The sequence below is a fragment of the Echeneis naucrates genome, chromosome 5 (assembly GCF_900963305.1).
Source record: "Echeneis naucrates chromosome 5, fEcheNa1.1, whole genome shotgun sequence".
Taxonomy (NCBI): domain Eukaryota; kingdom Metazoa; phylum Chordata; class Actinopteri; order Carangiformes; family Echeneidae; genus Echeneis; species Echeneis naucrates.
Genome location: NC_042515.1, coordinates 3324080 through 3335036, shown reverse-complemented (window position 1 = coordinate 3335036; position 10957 = coordinate 3324080). Strand labels below are relative to the sequence as shown.

General features: G+C 44.7%; 1 protein-coding gene across 1 annotated transcript; it reads right to left on the bottom strand.

The window, feature by feature from the left end:
* Positions 1–427: 427 nt before the first annotated feature.
* On the bottom strand, positions 428–8538 carry osgn1 (oxidative stress induced growth inhibitor 1). The gene is made up of 8 exons (XM_029502944.1): positions 8424–8538; positions 5093–5155; positions 3997–4133; positions 3717–3908; positions 3352–3443; positions 2700–2899; positions 2263–2606; positions 428–2114 (listed from the first exon to the last, which is right to left on the bottom strand). Exons 2-8 carry the CDS (start codon positions 5148–5150, stop codon positions 1524–1526), a joined length of 1614 nt encoding a protein of 537 aa, XP_029358804.1. The 5' UTR covers positions 5151–5155; positions 8424–8538; the 3' UTR covers positions 428–1523.
* Positions 8539–10957: the final 2419 nt, after the last annotated feature.

Genomic DNA, 10957 nt, shown 5'->3' with positions numbered 1-10957 from the left:
GGGTCAGCCTCATCTCAGCCACGGACTCATATGACAGATAGCAGCGGATATTTAACTCTCTTTTTGTGTGTCAGTATAAGTTTGTGACACAATTTCCTCCACAATGTAAGACATTAAAAATTAAGTATTCATGCAAAGCCTCGACATGTGAGGGAGCTCAGAGCCTGTTTGAGTTGTATTCAATGCCTCAGTCTGCACTTTAATCTGAGCTATGTCGAAGAGACATAACTTATTTTAGCACGAGCCAATTAGAGCTGTAACAGATATCCTGTATATTGTGTTTTATTACCTGAATATCGGTTCTTATATTTCATGCTCTGTATTTGTAAGTTCAGAGTCTGTTACTAAAGACAGCAATTAGCACCGTCCAACCATCACAATACTTCAAGGATGACATTTAAACAAAAGCAAAGCAAGTACTTCAGGGGAGTGTTGGAAAAAAAATATATTTTTCTTTTGTTTTGTTAAGTATAAAATATTTTCATAGACATCACAGGTTTACAGTGTAGGTAGGTAGAGTTGCATGTTACATGATAAATCTTTCAAACGTGGAAAAAATACAGCACCACACATCCACAGGACAGTAAACCCAGAACACGCAGAGAACCACGGAGGGAAAATAGTCCAAACCAAGAAGGGGGAAGTTACCAAATCTTTGTTTTGGTGACATATAGTGTTTGAAAGCTAGAAACAGAAAAATATTTTTTCTTTTACAATGAAAACATCATATTGATCTCCATTATACATAAAAAAAAGTCAACAAGTTACAGAAAATCCAACCAGAGCTGATGCTGCAACCATCACTTCTCTCAGTTGGTCAGGATTTATAACTCATCCCTCCTCCATGTCTTTTCCTCCAACTCTGTTCTTCTGCTCCACCTTTGCTCATTAGGTCATCGTCTTTCATGGCAGATTTGTAGCTGCACGATTGGTCACGAGTGAATCTAACACACGAGTTGGACTGCTGTTGATGAAATTTTGGTTGGAAATTAAAAACTTAAAAGCTTATTGGCACTGTGACGATTTGGGGAATATTGCATCTTTGTTATAAGACAACAAAATATCAACATCAGCCGTCATCAGTCTTCATCAAACTGACATGTGGTTGCTGAATTTAGGTGTATTATCCTCAGGGATGAAGTTGTGGTGGAGTTACTTCCAGGTGATAAACATCTACCTTTCTCACTAACTTTTGTGTAAGTTGACAGAGACTTGTCTGTCCATCCTCCACCACGTCCTTATCCTCCCCCGATGTCTCCAACTTAAATCTGATGAAGGTCCAGTTCTGTAGGATCCTACCAGCACGTCGATCGGTCCAGTATGAACAGCAGATCAAAGAAGATATCAGCGCAATGAAAACCCGTTGATTCCAAAAAGTGTTGATTCCTCTTGTTGCCGACAGAAAAGCATCTTGTGCTTTATTTCTCTGCTGGGGATCTCTGGAGAACACTACCTGCAGCTTCAGTTTGCAGCAGTTCAAGTTTGCTTCAGTCCACTTGATCTTTTTTGTCCCAGAAAACCTGCTACAAGTCCCGAACACTGAGCTCTGCTTCTGTCTGGGTGCTCGCCTGCCTGTCCAGCCATTTGTTCATTAATTTGTCTGTTGCCAAATCTCCCTCTCCTCTTCCTCCACCCTCTCTTTGTCTCTTGGCGAGGTCGCTAGCGATAGCCAGCGCTCCTCCCTTCAGAAACCTCACAAAGTTCTCGCCAACTAACGGCCCCATGGCGTACATGCCAGGCCCGTCGGCTGCAATCACCTCGTTGGTGAATGGATGCACCTCAATCGGGTTCCTTCGGCATGTGATCGCCTTGTCGGGGTTGATGCCGAGCGGACGCCCGTTGTCGTTTAGAAAGGAAAGGTTGGGGTGGGCACCGATGAGAACAAGAGCCTTGGAGACCTGAACCACAGTCCGCTGGCCGGAGTCTGACTCCAGGATGCACTTCCGGTCCGGTCTAAACTCCACCACCCGGTGACGCGGGAAGCTCAGGTAACCTGGGTACGAGGAAGGGGGTGGAGTCAAGGAGGAGGGGGTGGAGTGATGCTGGAGGTTCTGAGCGTGGTCCTCTGATGGAGGACTAGGTTGGTGCTGCTGCTGGGTCATCATCTGGTGAACCTGAATGGACAGGAAAGAGAAGGCAGATGTAACTTAAGGCCCAAAGAAGTCACCTTTTGTTGCCACAAAACAGGAATTTAAAAAAAAAAAAAAGATCCTTTAGCTGAACATTTAAACGGTTCATTAGCAGGAAATCGACCATCCTCACCTTGTGGTACTCCGGGTAGAGCAGTTTGGGCAGCTGGTTGAAGATGAGGCCCGGGTCTCTGACTGAGCGTCTGAAGGCGTGGTAGACCGGCGTGTTGAGATGGTGGGCGGCCAGGACGGCGTCGGCCGCCGTGAGCCCCGCCCCCACCACCAGCACCGGGTCCGAGGACTGGTCCAGCTCCCCGCGGGAGATGGCGGCCTCCAGCTCCCAGAAGGAATGGCAGACGAAGGGCAGGGACTCGCCCTCCACGCCGAGCCGGGCAGGGATGTCATGGGTCCCCGTCGCCAATACCACGTTATGGGCCAGCAGGGAAAAAGGCACCTCCTCCGACACAGAGGAGCCATCTGACAGGAAGAGGAGGCGAGGGGAGGGGGCGGTTATTTGGCGCCTTTTATTTTACATTTAAACGCTCCAACGTGTGCTGTTATTCTCTGTACCTCCAAGCTCCTCCCCCTCACGCCGCTGCAGGCCTGTCACCCTCCAATAGGACGGTGCCCCCTCCTGGTTGCTGGGCTGCCTGGTTACCGAGGTGACGGTGGTTCCACAGGCGAAGCTCTGCTCCAGGGACATCTGGGAAACGTAGTGTTGGTAGTAGGAGGCGATCTCTGCTGGCGTGGCACGGTCGTTACGTACATTTCTGGAACAAAAGCAACAAGAGAACACACTTCGATGTAAAATACACACACATGCATGATAATGCAAAAACCCTGATGAACGACAGCTGTCAGAGAAACATGAGCAAACAGGAAGAGTAAAGTTTAAGTTAAGACTCTCTACAGCGGCTGTAAAACGTTTTATGGAAATCCGCACGGCTTGGCCGAGCTCGGCTTATTTGAAAAACAAATTCACAGCACCAATCAATGAGGCTCATATTCATGCGTGTCAGAATATAATAGGCTTAAACAGCTCATGACAATAACCAATACATCTATAAAACTAAAAGCCTGCAGACTGTCAGCAGACCAACAACACCGTTCAAATTGGTTTGTTTTTTTTTTTTTTTTACAGCAGCTATAAAGCTATGGGCAAACCTCGGTGTGTGTCACATGTACTGTGAAATAAGATTTGCTGGTTTTACGGCAGACCGACCTGCGTTTGTCTCTCATCCAGTCCTTCAGCTTGAGTCCAGGCAGCTCCATCCAGTTAGCCAGGCTCAGAGTGAGCATGGAGCCCTCCATAGCCTGAGGACGACACAACAACGGTTGGTCCAACTGAAATAAACCTCTCTGCCTGGTCACAGGTCAAATCTGCAGGTCGCGTTTATTTTGACCTACACAAGCACCAACGTGGCTGATGAGTAAACCTGTTTTTTAACTCAAAGAGCCTGCTGTTTGGTTTCAGCATGTCAGCCATTTTATTTTACACCATGATATTATTACAATTTAAGGATTCATTGTCAATCAGATGTTGAGGCACAAAAACGTCGGAGCAGATGAGTGATTCCAGCTACATACATGCCAGGCTCCCCCCGGCGGACCTTTCCCCAGCACCAGGTGGGGGATGGCGCGCTCAGGCTCAAATCTCCACTCCAGCGGAGACGTGTGGTCCAGCCCAAAGTCGCTGTCGGGGAGCAGCAGCGAATCGAAGAGCACGGCCACGGGATTGGACGATCGGCCCTCCAGCCCCTCACATAAGTACTCCAGATCCTGGAGAGAGAGACACAGCGAGGCTCGGTTCACGTGCCGGGTCCTCCGCCTCTGCGTGTGTGTTTGTGTGTGTATCTGTGTGTGTTACCTGCTCCAGCAGAGACAGGTGAGGCTGCTCTCCCAGCTTGCTGTGCAGCAGCGGGTTGGGGTGTGACGCCTGCGGTGACAGGTAGGGGGTGTAACCTGATAAGAGGTATGACAGACAGATCCCTGATGGGCCGTTACCTGAGAGACAAAGACAGAAACAGACGGCGGGTGAGCATCAATCCGCAGCCTCTGACAGTCCACACAAAGCTCTGGTCGATGGGGATATTGTATATGTTGTGTGTCTGCGCTGGTTACTACGGCTCATTTGACAGAAAACAGAAACCTGATCAGGAAGGAGAATTCATTCGTGCAGCTCTTCGCCTAGAGACAGCAACCAAACAGCTGAAGCTGAGAAAACTCAAGTTGCCATCGCACAATCACTGATTCACATCAGTGGATGATAGCATGATGTAACAAGCTCGAATGCTCCATAAATACACTGCATGATGAGGTGGTGACTCAGCAGGACTACACACACAGACACACACACTCTCTCTCTCTTACCTGCCAGCACACAATGACTCAGGGATTATTACACTTGCAAGTGTATAAACCTTGGCTGCACAAACAAAAGAGGAACTAGATTTTAACATTTAAAATGGGAATATTTCAGCTGCTCTTTCTTCTACGAGCCTTTAAATCTGACTTTTATAGATAATAGTGCATCAGCAGAGTAAATACACATCTGTGGCCTGACAAACATTGGCATTCACTTTCTGCCCTGCTTGTACATCCTTTCTAGGTTACTGCTCACAGTTTCTCACTCTACATAAAATTTGGCCTTTGAGCTTTTATTAGTCCTCTGTGGAGGGGAAGAAAGAGGAAAAAATAAAAAAAATAAAAAAAAAATAAATCAAAAAACACTTCTGCTATTTTGAAGGCACAAAAAAAAAAAAAAAGATGTTTTCCCACAGCTAGACAAAAATCCTGCTGACGACGAACGCAGCAGCACATCGACATCAAATCTTAATATAACTGAAGTGAATGATTGTTTCTGTTTCTGATAAGTTTCTGTCAGCATACAATAATGTGCAAGTATGCATGAATGTATGTGACGTTTGTGTGTGTGTGTGTGTGTGTGTGTGTGTGCGCTTTACCGATGATTACAACAGGCAAAATCTCTCCAGGGAGAATTTCTTTGTCATGAAGATCCATTTTACCTGAAAAGAGAAAAACATGATTGAATTAGTATAATTATGGTTTCTGTTTATTATACAAGCGTGAGAAAGTTAAGAAGGGTGGATTAGTTAATCATTAAAGGCCGTCACCAGTTACAATGGTCAGCCAGTACATTTCCACTGAACTCTGACACACACATGACCAATGTGTGTCACTGGTTCACTGTGTACATGACATTTGTGTGTTTGAGGTTGTGGTCAAACAGGAGTGTGTGTGTGTGTGTAATCCCGTGTCATTTACGTACTACATCTATTACTATAAACAGATATAGATATTTTAACTTCCTGGTTCAGCTCAAACAACGCAGGCAGCTGCAGATATGTTCTTAAACATTTGGAGTGACACCTGTGAGATAAATTTCTCTTATTTATTTATTGATTTTAAATATTGGCAAGTTCAGACTAACTTTTTTTTTTTTAAGTCAACAGAATGTATAAATGTTAACAGCCCAGGGGCTTGTGTAAAAACAACAATCGCACCTCCTCTTCTTAAGTTACATTTCACTAACTTAAATGAGCTGCAGCATAGAAACGGGTCGGCAGCCAACGAGGCTCAACCTTTTTCTTTCTGCCTCTTCCATGTGACATTAAACGCAAAGAAATAAAAACCATCCATGTTTTAGAATGGATTCACTTTTATACCAAATTTTTCAACAAACCTTCTGAAATGTTTCCAATTCAACAAAAAGTTTGTCTCGAGATTGAAAAGCGAGTTGAATGTGAAAGCAGCTGATTTTCCACAGACACGCTTCAGTTCGCTGCAGCGATGAGCCGACCAGCACGAACCAAAAACTCCCTCCGTTGTTCCACTTTGTTCACATTTTTTGCGCTGAAACAAACTGAACTCTGTCTTCACTCCTTCAAATTCACACCCAGCTGAGCGCAGCAGGCGGAGGGACGAGGTCTCCATTCATTCACCAACTGTCTTACAAAGTGAATCAATATGTTTACTGATAAAGGCCTTGATGCCAACCATGACCTCACTCTTACACACACACACACACACACATTTTTGCAGAGGAGAGTTGGAATGGGGAGAGGGGTGGGGCAGGGTGACCAAGAGCGGCGGTACGTAATGACCAGCGTTGGCTGCTTTGGACAATCTGCTGTGTCATGCTTACATAGATGGTGAGGACAGGACAGACCAGACGAGGAGGAGAAAAAGAAAAGGAGGAGAAGGACAAAGTCGAAGATAAAGAGAGGCCGAAGGAGAGAGAACAAGAGAAAAAGGAATGTATGGACAAGAAAGGAGCTAGAGCGATAAAGGGGGTTACATAAGTGCAGTGCAGAGGTTGGCACTGAGCCCAGACCAGTGTGTCTGAGCCAGAAGGGAGTGTGTGCGCGCGCGCACACACACACACACACTTTCTGTCTCCCACACACTTTGCGTGACTCCTTGCAGCTCTACTGGCCGACATTAAAGAAGTGATTGGACAGGACAATTGGCTGGCCTTTCATTTCTTTCTCCCTCTTTGCTGATCGTGCCAAGAAAAAGTGGTTAACGCCTTTTCTCTTTCACCATTCGCAGGAAAAAAAAAAAAAAAAAAAACACAATTGAACAATGCAGAAAGTCTCCGTTCACTTTTCCACATGATGCTGCACCATCGCCACCAAACGTATCGCTTCCAGATTGCGGAGTTGGGACATATTTATTATTTTTGCATCTATAGGGGAAGGCAGTTCTGGCATCCGCCTGGACAGCAGCAGGGGAAAATGTGCTTTGATGATTTTGTGCGACTGACTCCTTAATTGTGTAGCTCAGCTTTGATTGCACACAAGGATCAAAAAGGACAGAAAAAGTTGGTTCTGCCTGTTTTTTTGTTCTTCCTGTTTTAAATTCCGCTGAGGCACATTGTTTATCAGCTGAAATGTTTTCTCGCTCTCAGAGGAGATTATATCTAAACAACAATCAAACTGCCAGTCAGCCCCTCTTCCTGCCGTCTGAGCCGCGTGCAGATTTTACTGCTCTGGATTTGTTTGCTGTCTGCAGTAACCATCAGGTGTGACATAATTAGCTCACAGGCAAACTCAACACACTGATGCAGCATTTTTATCCAAGGTGCTGAGTCATACCTGCAAAACTAAGCCCTCAAACGAACCCGTGTGTTCGTGTCCCACAGCTGGAGTCGAGAGGGGGGATGCAAACGTTGGGGATGGTTGAACATCTCTCTTCTGCAGCGGTGTCTATAACCCCCCCCCCCCCCCATATGGCACCTGCACCGAGGCCAACCTGAGATCGTCCTGCAGCCGCTTCAGCCCATCTGCCATCTGTCCCGGCCAGACGGCTAATGAGATTTTAATCATCTTCTGACGAACGACCAAACGCCTGCAGGAATCCACAGGTCGGTCGATCAGTCGATGCCGGACACATCTTTCTCTGCTTCTCCGTCTCTTGTCATTCACATTTTTCTAACATTTCTTGAACTAAAAGGTGAATCTATTGGTCATGAGAAGTAATTCATAAGTCAATGAAGCGGATTTTAATGGCTCTGGTTTCACCTGGCACCATAAGGGCCCCAAGACAGTTGTACTGAGGTCTGTAATGGATCAGAAACGTGACCCAGGAGGAGGACTTGTGGTTCATTTGAAAGACAAATAGTTGAGATATGCAGCCGAACTGCCTAGATTTGCAGATGTAAAAGAATGTAAATCAGGAGACGTGCACAAACACCCCACATGGAGAGCGAATCAGGACAACCAGCCTGATCTGTGCTGCACTGAAACACGTCGATCATCACCGTCGTCACTTCCCACTCAGTTGTGTTGGCCTATTTTTGATTATTTATCCTGTACAGACATTTCTGATTTCTCATTTCTGCCTCGTAAAAGCACCTTTGGAGTTGCACTAAAATCTGGCTGTAATGTAAATTACAACAACAATAAAGGTGATTCAGATTCTGATTTAAACTGAATGTGTTGACATCAGCTCCAGCTGGACAACATCACACACTGACTGCTAAAGCAGGGGGGCCACAGGCTATATGGGGGGGGGCAGAAAGTTTGACCCTACTTATCTGAACTTTTAGAGGAGCCATGTGCTTTTTTTGTTCATATCTTTTCAATGGATTCCTCCAAACTATAATGTCAAATGAAACCCTTCCTCTAAAGCTGCACCTGACGGACCGGCCCGGAGCAGATCATCCGGACAAATGGATGAGCCCCGGCTAAAACCGGCAGGGCCCCCCCCCCCACACCGGGCCCCCCTCCCGGGCCCCGCTGTGGGGTCAATAACGACCTGAAGGTCACTCACAGGCCGGCGGTGTTCCTCAGCTGCTGCTCGGCTGCTCCTCAGGCTGTCATGTCTCTTTGTCTTCCTCCTTCTGCTCCGCTTTCCTCCGGACATGTGTCGGACTGTCTGCCGCTGCGGCTCCGCGCTGCGCACACGCAACTTATATACCGCATCACGCGGCTCGGCCCGTCGGCCAATCAGCGGCCACCGCCGCTTCCGGGAGGGAGGCCCCACCCCCACCCCTCTGACGTAACACGCAAAGATCGTCTATGGCTGCAAGATGGCGGCAGCAGAAGATGTCTGATCTGTGTTTAAATTGACTTTCAATTCGACAAAACAGATATTTACTGTTTATTGGGTCAACTAATAAGCTGATGCAAACATCCATTTATACATATTCTTCATTTTATAATCATATCTTGCTCTTTACGCTACTTTTTAAATCCTTTTTTATTTTCTTTATGTAATTCTGCTCTTCTCGCAATGACAATAAGGCTTCTATTCCAATTTGAGGAAATATACACAAATATACACACGTAAATAAAACTCAAGCTTACATCACACAACATTCATTCATCATTTCATAAATGTGTGATAAGTCATGTTCTGACGTACGACAACAGTTGATCAGTTTTACTATTTATTTATTTATTTTTTATTGGACAGTACTGAATATTTTGCCATCACACCAAAAATTGTGCTTTTCAACCAAAATATCTACTTTTATCATTAATGAATAACCATTAAATAAACATGAAAATTAAGAATGACCACAAACACATGTGATTACAAAAAATGACATAACGTGTCACGATTTAATATCTGAAAGTAAAAACTTACTTTACTAAATGTAAAATCTAAGATTATTTATGTCTTTCAAGGCTCCAATAATTCATTTACAAACAGAACAGTCTTTAAATGTCCTCATACTTCAGAATATCTAATGATTTCTCTTTTTTATTGTATTTATTTTTGATCCATTTCATTCAGTCCTGGTTTATGTGACTTGTCTGCTGTTTTTGGTGCGAAGCGGACACAGATACAGACGGATGGACGGATGGATGAAGGTGAACAATGTGTGCAGGCTGGACGAGGCAACACAAGAGAGGAGGCATCACCAGAATACGCAGTGTAAAAAACAGGAGTGTCTATTAGTTTGATTTGATTTGATTCGATATAGAGCACTTGGGTTTAGTGTGAAGTGGAACAATGTTGAAAAGTCAAAAGCAGAAATTGCATCATGATATGAGTGACAATTCCCAGCTGAAGGAACAAATGAAGGAATTAAAGCATTTTTTTTTTTTTTAAACAAAGTGAAGTAGGGGCCAAATCCATTACCAGGAGAAGGCGCACCTTCCTTAATATATCCTATTGACCTTTAACCCTTAAAGCACACTGATATCAAGCCAATGTAATATCAACTAACCAATGACACACAAAAAAAAACAAACCTTATATCCAAACATGATTGAACTTCCTGCAGTACGGCTGCCAAAGTTGTGTTCCTTCACCGTGACTTTGCCTTTTTGTGTTATTGTGTCATGAAATTTCCTTTACAGGACATCATCCCGCTGTTAAACCAACTCTTCAGCCAATTTAAATTGAGGAAGAACAAACATTATCTTCCCTTTTTTGTTGCTGCAATTTGCAGGGTCTGTACATATAAACAGTGGAGAGTTGGAGGTCTTGCTGGTTTCCGCCGCTCTCCGATGACCAGACAGAAGCTGAGGCCAGAGCGGTGTATAATGAGAGTTAGCTCAGTTTTTCCAGACCGCTCTTACCGAAGGCTCCAGCTGCAGAGTTCTGCTTTCTGAGTGTATGTTTCAAAAGCAAAACTGTGACTAACCGAAAACAAATCCAATTTCTCCCGCTCGTCAGACATACTTTTATATGACTAACTATACGAATAAATGATACGTGGTTTTGATTTTATAACTCATTAAAGACTCAGTACTTGTGCTTCTAGTTTTGATTTAGTCTTCAAAGGAAACTCAGATGGACACTGAATTGTTTTTGAGTTATTTTTCACTTTCTTAGTGCATCATTCCTTCACTCTGTTTGGGCAGAATTGACGTATTGCTGGAAAAAACTTTTTTTAATAGCATGCGGTGGCTGTGTGACTTCCATCAAGTTTACTGGATTACCATGTTCACGCTCCTCAGAGGATACGCCTCACACAGCTGTCTATCCCTCAACTTTTCAGCTTCACCTGGCGTGATGATGATTCCTCATAACACCGCCGGCGACGTCGATGATGTCGCTTTTTCAGCAATTCAAATTTATGGCTTTATAATAAAATATCAAAGCCGACGGCCTTCCCGTCACCCTCAGCTGCTCATTTTCACATATAACAGTTTGTTTATGCCCGCTGGACACAACGCTGAATGTAAGGTTGGCAGATTTGTCCTAATCACACTTCGATCCATGTCATTTCTTTTCTTTTTGACTCTTGTATTTCATCATTCACTGACCTGACATAACCCTGTGGTCTCAATGGTTCTGCTTTCTGGCTCTTTCCCTCATGATGCAACCGGCCGAACATTACTCCTGCTGCT